The sequence below is a fragment of the Gymnoscopelus microlampas genome (assembly GCF_963454915.1).
Source record: "Gymnoscopelus microlampas genome assembly, chromosome: 17".
Lineage (NCBI taxonomy): Eukaryota > Metazoa > Chordata > Actinopteri > Myctophiformes > Myctophidae > Gymnoscopelus > Gymnoscopelus microlampas.
The window spans coordinates 3,638,765-3,655,194 of NC_139954.1; the positions used below are offsets into that span (position 1 = coordinate 3,638,765).

Below are 16,430 nucleotides of genomic sequence, written 5' to 3' on the forward strand. Positions count from 1 at the left end.
TAGGTGGCGCTATAGCAACTGATTGAAAAACGAAATGCACAGTTCTGCAGAAACAACAACTCTGATTCACACCATATTTGGTGGACATTATTTTCCCTTCTCACCACCCTGCATCGGACAGCTGCTGGCTGTGGTTGGTGTAGCCTACACCTGATTCTCAACATGCCTGTACAAGACTATTATTATCCATGATATTCAACTCACACTCTTATTTTATAGCTTTATTATTGTTGCTGGTGATGAACAGACGGGGACTTGTTATCCCTGTCGGCGACTCCAAAGTTCAACGTTACTTTGTTGCTCTAAATTATACTTACCTGACTGGAAATTAGTTTCTGGGTATTTAAAAAAAAAAAAAAAAAAAAACTTATACTCACCTGGTAACCTGAATCACCTGTTAACCTGGGAATTAAGATGCATACGTTCTAATTACCTGGAAAAAGAAAAGAGTGTTGATTATCTAATATCCACAGTAGAAGGGGGCTGTGAATTTATTTAATATATTGCAAATACTTACCGCCGTACACCTGAAACACAAGAAATAAATCATAAACATAATCATATTTTTTAAAAAAATAACAAAGAACTCAGGGCCCTGCCTTTATAAGTAGAGGGGCAGTGATGCGCTCCAAAACATTCAGCACTTGTTCAGTATAGAAATGAAACGTGACTAAACTGGCCAATCAAAACATGCCGTATCTATATCCAGGAGTAGAAATAAATGTAGATTTTAGTGAACTCCTCCAAAAGAAGCAGTTCCTAATAGGGTTGGCCAAATGGAGAAATTTTATCAACCGGTTACCGTTAGGCCTTACCGGTTAATTAATCGTTTACCGTTGTGTTAACGATTAATTTTTAACCGTTGGGAAATTGGAATTTTTTTTTTTTTTTTTACCACCAGTGAAACTGTAGGATTTTCTTATCACATCTCTAGAGCAGTGCTGTGAAATAAACGGGACGGAATATAGACTATAAATAAGCATGTATGTTAATGGCAAAGTAAAATAATTAAATAAACACAACGTCATAGCAATTGAAACAAAAACCATGGCGAAAACATGTTGGAAACTTGGAATTATTCAGCTGTGAGAGGAATAAGAAAAAACGGCCTATAGCTTATTAAAAATCACACCCTGTGTGAAGGAAGCGGTGCCTTTGGGGCGGGGCTTAACTCATTTCAGTTCGTCCCTATTGGTGGTCTGAGTCCACTTACCAAATTTGTACTTGGTAGCATGCTGCAAACTGGAATAATGGCTGTTTAAAGCCCAGCCAATGGGCAGACAGAGGGGCCGGGGCTTAAGTAATTACAGTTTGTCCCTATTGGTGGTTTTAGTCCATGTACAAAATTTGTACTCCGTAGCATGCTGCGAACTTGAGTTATGGCTGTTTAAAGGCCAGCCAATAGGAAGACAGAGGGGGCGGGGCTACAGCAATTCATGCTCGTCCCTATTGGTGGTCTAAGTCCACATACCAAATTTGGACTTGGTGGCATGCTGCAAACTGGAGTTATAGCTGTTTAAAATCCCGTGCTCATCCTGTGCTCATACGGCCGGACGGACATAACATACGCTGGGGGTCCCTGGACCCCTCGTTGATAACCAGTGGCACATGTGGCCAATGAGAGGAGAGATGGCATAGGCAATCTCCGTGTCTGTGTGTGTGTGTGTGCGTGTGTTTGTAAGTGTTGCTTCTTTTCCGTGCTCATCCCGGGCTCATACGGACGGACACACAGACACACAGACACACAGACAGACACACAGACACGGAGTCAAAGTCAAATGTAGAGCGGTTGGCACCGCTAAAAATAAATATTAAATAGCCTTAGCCTATTGTTGCCCACTTGCCCAACTTTCTAGTAATGAAAAACAAAATACTTAGGCAAAAACAGAAACACACTTTGAATCATCCAGCTCTGGGGATGAGCAATAGCAGCAGTAGCAGATTAACAACATAAAATAAAGACCTGGCCTACCTCATCATCACAGTGTTCCGTTTAATGTCTACTGGTTTTTGTAAAAAAAAAAATCAACATATCCACGTGCTCTGGGGTTAATCTGGTGCGCAGTCTGTTGACTGTAAGACCCGCTGCGAACAACTCATCCGTGTCACTGTCAACCGACATGCGATCACTCAATGATTTTCTAACCTTGGCCTTGAACTCTGCCACTTTGCGGCTGTCATCCTCTGCGCTCTTAAGGTGTGTGTTAATGAGGCTTAAGGTGATGGGGTAAATGCTAGAATCGACACCTCCCGTTCTGTTGACATAACGGTGGTCGCAATTTTTAACTTCTCCAACATGGCTGCGATATCTTCCATGATTTGCCAGTATACATCCAGGATCTCAAGGGTTCTGGCATCTTGCAGCTTTGTTACTGTGCGGTCGGACAGAACTGCAGTGACTGGCCACCGTTGCTCAAGGAGTCTTGTGAACATGTCGCAAACCGAGTTCCATCTAGTTTTGCATGACTGGATGAGCTTGTGGTGTTCATTCTGGTTAGTAGTAGTATTAGTAGTAGTCAACCCCATTGAGTCTTGTTTGGCCTCCAGTGCCTTGCATGCCACCGTGCTGTGGTTAAAGTGCCTGACTAGCCGACCTGCTGCAGCGATAACGCGATGCAAGAACAGGTTAAATCCATCGTTGATCGCCAATTGTAGTGTGTGTGCAAAACACGGAGTCCCAGTCAACCCGTTCGAGGCGATTAGCAGCCACAACGTTGGCTGCGTTGTCATGCACACATGCACACACTTTCCCAGTAAGTCCCCAAGCCTCCATCGAATCATTCAGTTTAGCTGCCAGGTTGTCTGCTGTGTGTCTGTCGCCTGCCATACTCTGTGTCAACAAGATGGCTGAATTCACGTTCCACTCCTTGTCAATATAGTGGCACGTAATTGTCAAATAGCTCTCTGTGGTGAGTGCCGTCCAACAGTCGGTCGTAAGAGCCACACACCCAGCACTAGCCAGTTGTGTTTTTAGCTCTTCTTTTTTTTCTTTGAAATGGACTTCAATTCGACGGGTGACAGTCTGTTTTGATGGGATGTGGTAATTGGGCTCGATATAGCGCAGCAACTCCTGGAAACCCTCGCCATCGACCACACTGAGGGGCAGAATATCTTTTTCGACCATCACACAGATTTTCTGGGTTATATCCTCTGTCCTCCGTGCATCACACCGTCTCCCCGCTATCATGGAGGGCAAAGTTGGTTGAACTCCGGTTCCCGACGATGATGCATGTTTGTGACGCATGTGATATTGCATCGCGGATGTACTAGAGGTATACTTCATCGTGGCGCTGCACAATTTACAAGTAACCTCATCATTATTTTGGGTGAAACTATCCCAAACACCACTTCTCTTTGCGCGCTTCATTTTGTGTTTACTACTAGTGTTAGTGTAGTGGAAGTCACGTGTGGCTGCAGGTGTAGACTTGGCCCTTCAAAATAAAATGTTTTTTTTTTTTTTTTTTACGGTTTACCATTAGCCGTTAGTGTTAACCAACCCTAGTTTCTAAGACGATAACATTAGACTAATCTGTTTTTTTTTGTTTTGTTTTTTTTAGCTCGGCCAATTAGGAGATATTGGAGACCGGAAGAAAAGGCAGCTGTGGAGAGGCACCTTAAGCGCTATATACAGACTTCTAGGATCCCTGACAAAAGAGCCTGTAACAAGTGTCTTGAATCTGAGCCAGCCCTTCAAAAGAGAACTTGGAAAGCAATCAAATTTCATGTTAACAATCGAATTGTAGCTTTAAAGAAGAAGAAGATGTGCTGTGGGCCGGTAGGCTGCCCGCTCTCGACACGCGGCCCGCTGTACGGCGAGGTTCAGAACGAACTTTGCGCTCCCAGACAGTCCTCCCCTTCGCCTACACCACTATTATCATGCCACTCCGCACCGAACAAACTTTGCGCTCCCAGACAGTCCTCCCCTTCGCCTACACCACTATTATCATGCCACTCCGCACCGAACGAACTTTGCGCTCCCAGACAGTCCTCCCCTTCGCCTACACCACTATTATCATGCCACTCCGCACCGAACGATCTTTGCGCTCCCAGACAGTCCTTCCCTTCGTCTACACCACTATTATTATGCCACTCCGCACCGCATGTCTCTCTTTATGTAATTTTTCATATGTGATTGGGGTGCATGGCTCTTTTAGTGTGCTGTGTCATCTCACAGGGGAGGGGGGGATTATTGGTCCAACATCTAGTCCAGCGCTACTCAACACGCGGGCCGTATGCGGCCGTATGCGGCCCCAACGCAGCGTCTTGGCGGCCCCATGGTCAAATCCCCCCCCCCAATTTTATAAAAATATACATTTTAACACATGGGGTGCCAAAACCGTACCGGTACGGTTTTGCAAATACACCCACCCATACGTGAGTTTTGTTTTTTTCGTTTATATCCACACGGGCGGGGCTGGAGCAGCTCTGGGAGTACCCATTGTGATCCTGAGAAGGATTGGCCAAATGGATCACCGGAAACAAAAACATGGCTCCCATCCGCTTCCTGTCTATTTCCTTCTTTAAAGCGCCTATATCTCCGAATCTGTTTCCGGTGGAGAAAACCGGTCATGCGCGATGCGCGATCCCCCGCCATTGTAACTCGCGAGTGAAATGTTATTGTTGCAGGCTGTAGCCAGGGTCCTTGCGCTACATGAATGGATGCTTTTTTTTACGTGGATTTGCTTGTCGTGGAGTCTAGAGCTTTAAACAGCAAATGGGGCAATGGGGAGAATGCCGGCACCCAACGTAAGTTGTTATGAAAAAATGCTGGCACCCAATGTGTTAAAAAATATACATTTCCGTTCAAATATATGGGTTTCTTCCTTTTTTTGGTGTTTATACCATTAAAAATATTATGGTTCTACTTTCAGTGTGGAGAAATCATTTCTAAACATAAGAGGGCTGTTGTGTTGATGTCTCATTTGTACTTCCTTGTACGACGGTGTTCCGTGGCAAACACCGACGATTTACAAGTCCACAAGCGTCTCATCCACGACGCCTGGATGACTTGTAGATCGGCTCGCGTTTGGTAGGCAACACCACCGTACGAGGAAGTACAAAACAGTGTTGCCAGATTTAGCGAGAGAAATAAGCAACCAGGTCTATGAAAATACCCATGGCTACTTTTTTTCTTCTTTAAAAAAAAAAAAAATATATATATATATATATATACATTTTAAAAGATATACATTTCCGTTCAAATATATGGGTTGCTTACTTTTTTTGGTGGTTATACCAATACAAATATAATGTTTCTACTTTCAGTGTGGGGAAATCATTTCTAAACATAAGAGGGCTGTTGTGTTGATGTCTCATTTGTACTTCCTTGTACGACGGTGTTCTGTTCTGTCTACTGACGTGTCAGACACAGCACAGCTTATGATCTGGGTGCGTTTTTTTAATGGCAATAGTTTCAAGGAGGAACTTCTCGCACTTCTGCCATTAAGAGGTCAGACAAGAGGAGAGGACGTTTGTTCGACACTCATGGGCTTTTTCCGAGGACCAGGGAGAGAGATTGATTTGGGAAAACTGGTGTCAGTTACCACGGATGGAGCACTATCTATGGTTGGAAGGGAGAAAGGGCTCGTTGCATTACTGAGAAAAGAACCTGCAGTTCCTGGCTTCTTTTCCTACCACTGTATCATTCACCAGGAACAGCTCTGCTGCAAGCTGAGGGGTGGTGAACTGAAAACAACGATGGGTAAAGTAGTGAAAGATGTTAATTATATAAGTAAGTCATGCTCTTAAGCACCGACAATTCCGCACATTGGTTGAAGAATACGAGACACAATATCAAGACCTATCATTGCACGCTGAAGTCCGATGGCTGAGCAGAGGCATCGTACTGGAGAAGTTTATGGACTTGCTGCCGGCGATTCGAGAGTTCATTACACAGAAGAAGCAGGCTGATCTGTATTATGTCAGTGATGAGAAATTCGCACAAGATGTGGCTTTTCTTGCAGACATAACCAAGCACTTAAATTCCCTCAATTTGAAGCTTCAAGGAAATAACAAAGTGCTGCCTGTGTTGTTGAATGACGTTTCAGCCTTCAGAGAGAAGCTCTCTTTATCAAGCCCAGCTTGGCGGCTCTGATTTTACTCACTTCCCAAGCTTACGTGCACAAGTCAGTCAGCTGCGCAGTGTCTCCTTTCAACCAGCAGTATGTGTTGCATACCTCGATGAGATTGCCACTGAGTTTGCAAATCATTTTACTGACCTAAAGTTGATCATGCCAGTGATTCTTATGGTGGAGAACCCATACAGCGCTGATGTGAGGGATGTTTCAAAGCACTGTGACAGGTTTGGCGTTACAAGGGAAAGATTTGAAGAGGAACTAATTGAATTGAAAAACAATAACGCTTTGAAGCAGAAACATAATGATGAATCCATGGTGGATTTCTGGATGCACAATGTACCTGGCGATTCCTACAGCACCATTACTCTTTGTGCAAAGAAGATCCTGACCTGTTTCGGATCAACCTATGTGTGTGAAAGTGCCTTTTCAACGATGGGAATTATCAAGTCAAAGCAGCGCAACGCTCTCACTGACGAGCACCTGCACGACTGTCTGCGCACAGCAACCTCTGCATACCAGCCAGACCCGAGACGATTAGTGGAGAAAATGCAGACTCAAGTGTCACATTAAGTAAGTAGGCCTATAGCTGATTTGTGAAACTATTTTGTGATTTGTGAAACTTTTTAATTATTTTCAAGCAGTTATATGACTGAATGTCACTGGAAGATATTCATGATTCTTTGTTGTGTTTGTCTTTTACTGTATTTACAGGTCTGGATCAATAACAGCCTGTCAAGCCATACAGCTTTCGTTTTCTCTCCAAAAAAAGAGACTATTTTAATACTGTTTTAAACAAGACTTGTATTTTATTTTATTTTATTTGTTCCAAAAGAAGAAGGAAGACCTGATTTCATTTCCAGTATATTACATTTGAGTATATTGCCTTTTTCTGAATTACAATCTGTTCACATTGGTGTGTTCATATTTTTTTAATGCAGCCTGTTTCTAGATTTGGAATCTTATCATTTTATATCCAGAGAGCCTGAAACCCCAAAAATATAGGAACAAGTTATGTTTGTTTCCAAGATGTTATTTTAGGTATGTTATTGTTTGCACCAGTCCAAGAGAGAGTGATATGGCTTAATTTCAGCTGAGTAGGCTATTATATTAGCCTCTTACCTACCTCTGATATTAGTCCTCTGATTTATTGCAACAGTAATCTGTTCATGTTCTCTTCACATTTTGTGAATAAAGTCTCATTTTGTAACGTCATCATTTCATCATTAATCATTCCATGATCTTTTTGTTCAATGAGGTTTGGCCTTATAGGTGGAAATGTGGCTGTTCTGTCATGTGTAGTGTGTTTTTCAAAATCCAAAAAAAGGATCCAGAATAGGACCGACATTTTTTGCTGGCGGCCCCTTGGACTTTTGGTATTTTGTTGAGTGGCCCCTGAGTCATCCCAATTTGAGTAGCCCTGATCTAGTCAGTACACACATAGGTTTGCACCCTCTTTTACATTCACACGCACGCACGCACGCACGCACGCACGCACGCACGCACGCACGCACGCACGCACACACACACACACACACACACACACACACACACACACACACACACACACACACACACACACACACACACACACACACACACACACACACACAGTTAGTGATTAAATAGTGAAGAATGATATACCCTTCACCCAAATTAAAATGTCTGCATCCATGGAATACATTTTAACAACATTTAAATCCTACTTACAATACAAATGGATGTAAGACGAGCAAATTTACAGCAGTATTTCAACATCCATTCATTACTTGTATGATTATTATTACTATTAGGCTGCTAACATTGCTAAAGTTTGTTCTCTACCATCATTATCTACCGGAGGTTTTTTATCTATTTTTAACTTTTCAACAAAATCTAAGCATTTTTAATATCTACAGCATTTCATTGCACATTTATTACTTTTACGATTATTATTGCCATATATTATTATTGTTAAATATGTTTGTTCTCTACCATCACTAATTACCGGAGGTTTTCTTTTTCAACAATGCTTAAGTACTTACAATTCAAATGGATGGAAGACAAGCCTATCTACAGCAGTATTTCACTATCCATCTATTACTTTTATGACTGTTATCATCATTACTACTATTGCTAAAATTCTTGCTCATTACCATCATTAATTACTGTTTTTATTATCATTGGTACTATTATTGTTTTTATTATTCCTTTCAAGATTTATTCACCTTATTAATGATAACCTTTAATACTGCTCTAGTGGGAATTGTTTTTGATGCTGTACTGCCACTTGGTATGCATTGTAGCCATTACAATAGATTTATTTTTGGTCTGTCACTATTAGCGTTTTTTCTTTTTTTTTCTTTTTTTCTTTTCTTTTTTTTCTCCCTTTTTTTAGCTTTAAGGCTACATTTCACTGTCCAACCACTATTGTTGTAAGACCATTTTTTCCCTTACATATTCATCCATATTCCCAGGCCCGTGTGCATGCATACACACATGTGCATGCACAGGGGCATATACACGTGCGCGCGCACACATCCACTTCTACACACTCCCAAAGAGGGTGTTACGGTGTATGGACAGCTGGAGTTGAAAACAAAGTAATTCATACTGTCTGGAGCTTTGAAACTCATGCCCTATCACAATACTTGATATTATATGTTCAGGAACCCTCACTATGATAGAGGGTTCAGAGTATAGTGCGACCGGAAGGACATAATGTTTAGGGTCCTGCAGCTAGTCTTTGCTGAGAAGACAGGCTTAGGAATAGGGATAATGTTAGGGTGTTTAAATCTAGTTATGTTTAGTTTGATGTGATTGTCTGTTTTTTTGTTCGGTTAGGGGGGATAAGGTTAGGTATTGGTCCTTACTATATGCCTCTCATATTGTCCATGTCACTGTCTACCATTTACAGTATAGACGGTCCTATGTGTACTGTTGCAAAAGTGTCACTTTTCACCTACACCTTTCACGTCACCTTTTTGAACCCAAATAGGGCAATTGTGTGACACCTGACCCGAAAGAAAACATGTTGTCACCTTTTTCACCTCGGGGCTGTTTGCATGCCTGTGAATACATCTCAGTAATACCTGAAAGAGTGTTCCGTGTCTGTTGTTATATACAATGTGTTAAGGTGTTCCCCAGAAAGATAGTAATATCTGAAAGTGTGTTAAGGTGTTCCCCAGAAAGATAGTAATATCTGAAAGAGTGTTATGGTGTCCCCAGAAAGATGGCAATATCTGAGAGTTTTAAGGTGTTCCCCAGAAAGATAGTAATATCTGAAAGAGTGTTATGGTGTTCCCCAGAAAGATGGTAATATCTGATAGTGTTATGGTGTCCCCAGAAAGATAGTGATATCTGAAAGTGTGTTATGGTGTCCCCAGAAGGTTAGCAATACCTGAGAGTCCCCACATGGGCGGACCCAGTCAGGTCTGGGACAAAAAGTATTGAATATTGCTAAAAAAATTGGCCAAATGGTAGCATAAACAAGTAGTGTGTGTGTGTGTGTGTGTGTGTGTGTGTGTGTGTGTGTGTGTGTGTGTGTGTGTGTGTGTGTGTGTGTGTGTGTGTGTGTGTGTGTGTGTGTGTGTGTGTGTGTGTGTGTGTGTGTGACGCACGTATGTATCTCTGAACAGTATTGCCAGGTTTTGCGCGAGAAATAAGCAACCAGGTCTATGAAAACAAGCCCAACAAAAGCGACTATAGGCTGCATGAGCACTTTAAACCTATATATGAAATCTACAAGCTCAAGAAACTCAACCACCAATATTTTTTACAAGCAACTCGCTTATAATAAGCGAACACGGCAACACGGCTTCTGATCTGAATTGCACCCTGGTTGACTTTTGAAACGTTTGTTTCAGAGAAGGAGAGAGAGAGAAATACAGAGAAATTGAGAATTATTTAATGTCAATCATTAGCGTCCTGTCTCGGTCTCACGCATATATCACGGGAGCCTTTCACGTTTTCGTGAGACGTTTGGAATAAAAACAAATGTATGTATTGGGTCGGGATCACATCGTGGTGAAATATCTTGCAATCAGTGAACCCCTGTCGCCGGACAATCAATCGTGCGAGAATCACAACGATATATTTGGCCTGATTTCAAGAGAGAAACTCGTGCAATGTGAAATGCTTAACGATCTGTTCACTCGCCGACCATTACAAATATCGGGCAGTGTGTAGGGGCCCTAAGGGGCGATGGTAACACAGGGGTGGGGGGGAAATGTATCCCATTTATGGAGCATATCAAATTACCAACTAAGTCCAAGTGGTGAAAGTTAACTGGGTGCTACTGAAATCCTATTACAGAATCCCTCCCTCTGCAGTTGCTACCGGATGTAGTGGGAGCACAAGGCTCCTCAACCCAGCCACCATCTAAGCCTTTGGGGAGCAAAGGATCGGTGAGTTTAAGTAGTTTCATTTCAGTTTTTTCTTAAGTGGTTCTAGTGATATTCTTGTTAGTGTACTTAAGCAGCACATTGTCGCTGTCGGGAAGAAACCTTGTATCTCCATATTTCAGCTTTATGTTTTTTTCTGTAAATGAATGACCTACTTCATCGTATAAGAGTGTCATGCAAAAGTAGAGAAAATAGCAGATCTAAGAGCTCTCAATGCATCTCATGGTGACACGTTGTGAGCTTGGCTATTTTATGTTTTTAAAATAATAAAGGAACATTTTTGACATACAAGGTTTCCACCCAACAGCAAGAGATATCACATGTCTGCTGTACCTACTTTTAAGTACTGAAAATGTACTTTGTTCTATTTGCAATGCAGGCTGGCCCGGCTAATCTGACGCAACCACCCAGAGCTCAAGACAGCGAAATCAACCTTTTGAAACTTTTATTGGCCCGGGCAAAGAAGGTGGCAGATGATTTGGCAGCCCGAGCCCAGACCTTAAATGACAGTCATCAGGCCAAGATCTCAGAATTAAATGAAGGTCACCGGTCCAAGATCTCAGAATTAAATGAAAGTAATCCAGCCAAGATCTCAGAATTAAATGACTGTCACCAGGCCAAGATATCAGAATTCAATGAAAGTCACAGAGCCAAGATCTCAGAATTAAATGACCGTCACCAGGCACAGTACAAAGAGGTGGAGGACAGACTGGTGGAGCAGATGAAGATGGAGGTGGAGGAGAGCGAGGTAGAGCCTAGAGAGGTGGAGGAGAGACGGGTGGAATCGGCGACACCAGCTGCAACTGGAGAAAGGGAGAAACTGCTGGAGCAGAGAGAGATAGAGGTAGAGCAGAGAGCGAGACATTTTGAGCAGAAAGAGCTGGAGCTGAAACGGAGCCAGATGGAGCAGAGACGGGTGCAGTTGGAGCAGAGGGTACGAGAGCTGGAGCAGAACCTGAGACAATCGCAGCTGGAGCAGAGAGGGAGAAAGTTTGAACAGAGAGAGACACAGTTGGAACAGAGACGGAGCGAGCTGGAAGAGAGAGAAGGAGCGGTGAAACGCAGAGAGACGGCGGTGGAAAAGAGAGAGCGAGTGTTTGCGGCGCTAACAGCGTCAAAAGCCGGCCAATCCCTTCCGTTTCAGCTTAGGGACATAGAACTGCTAGAAATATCGCAGAGTCGCTTGGAAAACATCAGCTTCATATGCAATGGACGTGCGGATCGCTATGGCGCTCTGTTGTTTCGTTACGCCACGCCCGAAGACAAGTACATTTCGTGGTGTCGCAGGGTGAACTGGAGCGGTAACGGGAGAAAGTCGGCGCTTCCGCGTAACCTGAAGGACTTTGTTTTGAACTCTTGCAAGGTCAAGTTTCCCTCCATGGATAAGAGAGACAAAAAGTCAATTGTTTATCGGATCAACGAGGCACTGCGCAAACAAAGACAGTGGGATAATGATCCTCGGCAGGTCACCCGAAACTAAGGAGCATTGTGAACACAGGTTTTGTGTTCTTTGTGGTCTATTTTCTTTTTATTCATTGCCTTTTTCCATAGAGATGACATTTACTGACTGGCCCTTGCCTACTGTAATTCGCATTAATTTGCTTTTATTTTTAAATAAATCTCTTGCAATTAAGTTGTCTCTCTTGATGGACTCTACCAGTAATACATGATGTATGCAGGCATAAATAGCAGCTTCACATAAGTTATTTTATTGTATTATGTAATGCAAATAGAAGTTGTATTAATGATGTTGATGCATTATAGTCTTTAATACATCAAGAAATGTGCATGAAATGTATTAGAACATTAATACTGCAAACAATTGGCCTATTTAGATTAGTAAACCACTGCCAAAAGGTGTCACACAACAGTTTGGCCAAAACATCAGATGATCCTGATGAAGGCCAAATTGTTCTGCCGAAACAGTTTGTGTGACACGTTTTGCACAGTAAAACATTTTTTGGGAGCTACAAGCTGTGTGTAGACGTTTTATTAATTTCACTGTTACTTATTTTGACGTACACCAGCGACAAATGGTTGTGCATGTTTTACCGGTGAACATAAAACGACACGGTAGCACACAGCGAGGCATTCCCGAAGTATCTTCATGTTACTGCATTGCCTATTTCTCACCTCAAATGGTTTCAGATACATATTTTGGTGTACTGTTGTATTTAAAACGGGAATGTTTGTAATGCACTGTCTGGCCGTCATCTAGAATTAGAGTCAGAACAGAGTAGCAAAACCAAAGTGTCTCCTTAATGACAATCAGCTGCGTGTGGAGGAACATGAGGTATGGGAATCACACAGGTGAATGAAATCATGATTCATGGTTATTCATAAGGGCTTGCTGATGTCGTCACGCATTACTTTTTTGTTTGACAGGAAGTAATTAAGAATGGACTTTTACTGACAAAACACATTTTTGACTTTTTTTATCACATAAATGGATTTGCCCACATACAATTGTAATTGCATATCAATCACAATTGGCAGACAAACATCAGTCAGGTTAGGAATCCTGGCATGTGACACCCTGTACAACAATACATGCAGTTGCACTCAAAAGTATTCAATCAATTATCACTAATGCAAATGAGTTCTAATTAAAGATTCTAAAGTGTCTGCTACAGTGACCTGACTTGAACCCCATAGAAACCTGGTTGGAAGAAGGTGGTTGCAAAACGCAAACCGAAGCATATTAGTGAAGTGGACAACGGCTTCGAATGCTATCAATGCATTGAATGGGAGATTATTATGTTTTATCAGACCATTGAATGGTGACGAGTAGGCGATACACGGAACTACCCGCGATTTGTCAGACCATTCATTGGGCGTAATCAGGAGCTACTGACCTACTTTGCAGGCGGAGCAGTCCCCACAACAATATTTACGATTCTGTGCCTATCGGTACATAACTCCAACGGCGCTGAGTAGGCTCACGGTGCGTTTTAACAGCGGGCGATCAGGATAGTATTTTCCGGAAGTGCATTATATGTCTATGAGAGCGGCAACTACTGGCGATAGGGTGAAGTGGGCGGGGCGGGGGCGATGAAAGATGGATTTTCTTTATCTTTTGGACGATGTCGCCCGGCGATCGCCCGAGAGTCGCCCGCTGTTAAAACGTGCTGTCAGTCGAGCGTCGCACCGCTCAGGACGGCAACTCGGTCGCTTTAGCTCCCTCGGTGGTCCTTCGCTGGGCTCCAGCTCGCCTGAGACTGCACGCCTCCGTCATGGTCCGAAACCAAAATAACCAAAACCAAAACCGAAACTGAACTATTTCAGTCATCTCCGTTGGTAGGTCAGTATGTCTTAATAACACCCAATGAATGGTCTGATAAATCGCGGGTAGGTAAGTAGGTCGCCTACTTCGCCCATTCAATGGTCTAATAAAAGGTGATAATGTCCCATTCAATGCATTGATAGCATCCGAATCAGGTGAACTGGAGGCCACTGCCAGAAGCTAGTGTCTGGCTATGCATCACATTTGCAGCAGGTTATGACAGCAAAAGGGTGAAGGAGTAGAATCATTTTGAGACAGTAGTCACTGAAAGTGGAATTTTGTGTTGAATGTGGAGTAACCAGCTATTTAAATTGTTCTGGTTTTATTTGTTTATTGTAAACGGCTGACAGTTGGTGAATTTAGCCAATAAACCTAATTTGCTATAATTGTGTGTGCAACTGTATTATGTATAACCTGGCTAACTGGTGGATGAAACGGGCTATGGGCCCGACATGCTTATAACATTAGAATATCAGTTGGCAATAACGGCTTGCATGTTATTTCAAAACATTTTATGTTTTTCACAAATGATTTCTGATCTCCCCTCATTCTCCATCCCAGATGTCCTTCCTGCCCAACTACCACTGATGAAAGATGCCTACTGTGAACACTGTGGGAAAAACTTCTTCACAGGCCAGAGACTGAAAATACACCTGAGAACTCATACCGGAGAGAAACCCTACAACTGTGACCAGTGTGGGAAAAGTTTCAGCGTACCCTATGCTCTCAAACGTCACCAGAGAATGCATACAGGGGAGAAACCCTACCGCTGCGACCAGTGTGGCAGAAACTTCAGTTACATTGCGAACCTCAAAAATCACATAAGAATTCACACTGGAGAGAAACCCTTCCATTGTACCTGTGGGAAGAGTTTTAGGCAGCATGACCACATGAAGAATCATCAGCGCATCCATACGGGAGAGAAGCCCTTTTCTTGTCAACAGTGTGGGAAATGCTTCCGGAAGGTGAGCCATTTAAAAAAGCACGAGATCATTCACAGTGAAGGGAAGCCCTGGTATTGTGACGTGTGTGGGAAGAGGTTTAGAGAGCATCTGAAATTACAATGGCATCAACGTACCCATACAGGAGAGAGGCCCTACAACTGTGACCAGTGTGACAAAAATTTCACGCTTTCCAATAGTTTAAGGATACACCAGAAAGTCCACGCTGAAGAGAATCCCTTTCGTTGTGAACATTGTGGGGACAGTTTTGCTAGCCGTGGATCACTGAACACTCATCAACACCGCTCCCATAAAGATGTGAAACCATTCCAGTGCACACAGTGTGAGAAAAGCTTTCGGAGATTAGGTTATTTAAATAGACATTTAAATACACATAAGAAAATTAACAGTTGAAAGAAACCCTATGAATCTAAACAATGTGGAGTTTTCTATGAGTCAAACGTTAGTGTTGTTAGTGTCGTCAGTGCAATAAGAGGAACCGTGAGACTGTGAGCCATGTTGGGAAATGTTCTGTATGTGTAAGTGTAATATACTTTAAAAAATGTACAAGTTCACAATGCATTGCACTATTTCTGTAATTATTATATATATATTTTTAAATGTTTGTAATGTTTTCTAAAATATGGACAAAATGGGTTAATTTGTTTAAAGCAGCACTAGGTAACATTTTAATAACTATGTAGCATATTATGTTCCACAAAATTATAAAGTTATATGTTTAAAGGAGTAGTCTCTCTCTGGTAGACTCCGCTGGTCATCAATTTATTGGCTCAGGAATGCGACAAAAACAAAACAAATCTCCATGAATTCAAGTCTTCATGGGGTGTGTATTTGATTTTTTTGCGGGTGAACTGCTCCTTTAAGCAATAACTAAACTGCTTCCATAAATCATCCTTCCATAAATGTATAGACTCAGGGGGGTCCCTGCTAGGGGCTTGAATGTATTGAATGTTGCTATGTATATGGAAGACAATGAGTTTCATCCTGGCATTTGCCAAGGCACACAAGGCAGAACTGCCAGTCAAAGCGAAGACTGGCCAATCACAGCGCATCCTCGCCAGACATGCTTGCAGAGACTCTTGGGTAATGAAGTCAAAGACGTTGGCTGCCATGTTATTTGTGTCCAAAGTGGCCACTGATACCCCAGACTACATAGTGCTGCTTTAATCACTTCAACCCCATATGGGTAACTGCAGTCCCTTGGGGCTCGATACTAATGTATTTTCTGTTTTCTGTTATTGTGGGGAAAGCTTTCGTTGAAAATAGCCGAATGACGAGCCCACAATGCGTCACATTGTGGGCTTGTCGATTTGCTATTTTCAGCGGAAGCTTTCGCCACAATACTGATGCTGGGGTTTAAGTGGATAACATACATTTGTAATGGAATTGTTCATTTTAACAAAAAATATCAGACAGTCTACATTTCCCAAAAGAAAATGCATGGGTTTAACAGGGGATTAACCTTAACTCATTCAGTGCCAGACTTATTTCTGTCTGTGTTGTCCCAGTGCCAGAGACAAAAATTCATTGTAAAAAAAAAGTGCTCAGGAGCCGAGATACAGCCTTTTTCAGTAAGAAGTTAAACAAAGAGTGAATGGAGCAGCACATGATATCTTGGGTTCAGAATCCCCCCCCCCACCCCCCAAAAAAAAGTTTAAAAAAAAACATTATTTCTATTTATTTTTTTATGACGTCGTGGCGCTCAGGGCTTAACAATGGTGATAAAAAC

The 16,430-nt window shown here is 42.3% G+C and overlaps 1 protein-coding gene across 2 annotated transcripts in view; it reads left to right on the forward strand.

Moving 5' to 3' along the window:
- Positions 1 to 12,028, forward strand: part of LOC311064521 (uncharacterized protein) — a 50,367-nt gene extending 38,339 nt beyond the window's left edge. For both annotated transcript variants that reach the window (XM_084084380.1, XM_084084381.1), the window contains exons 14-15: positions 10,368 to 10,459; positions 10,836 to 12,028. In XM_084084380.1, coding sequence (XP_083940506.1) covers positions 10,368 to 10,459; positions 10,836 to 11,936 — 1,193 coding nt within the window. In that variant the 3' untranslated portion in view covers positions 11,937 to 12,028. The remainder of the gene's footprint in view (positions 1 to 10,367; positions 10,460 to 10,835) is intronic.
- The last annotated feature ends 4,402 nt before the right edge of the window (positions 12,029 to 16,430 follow it).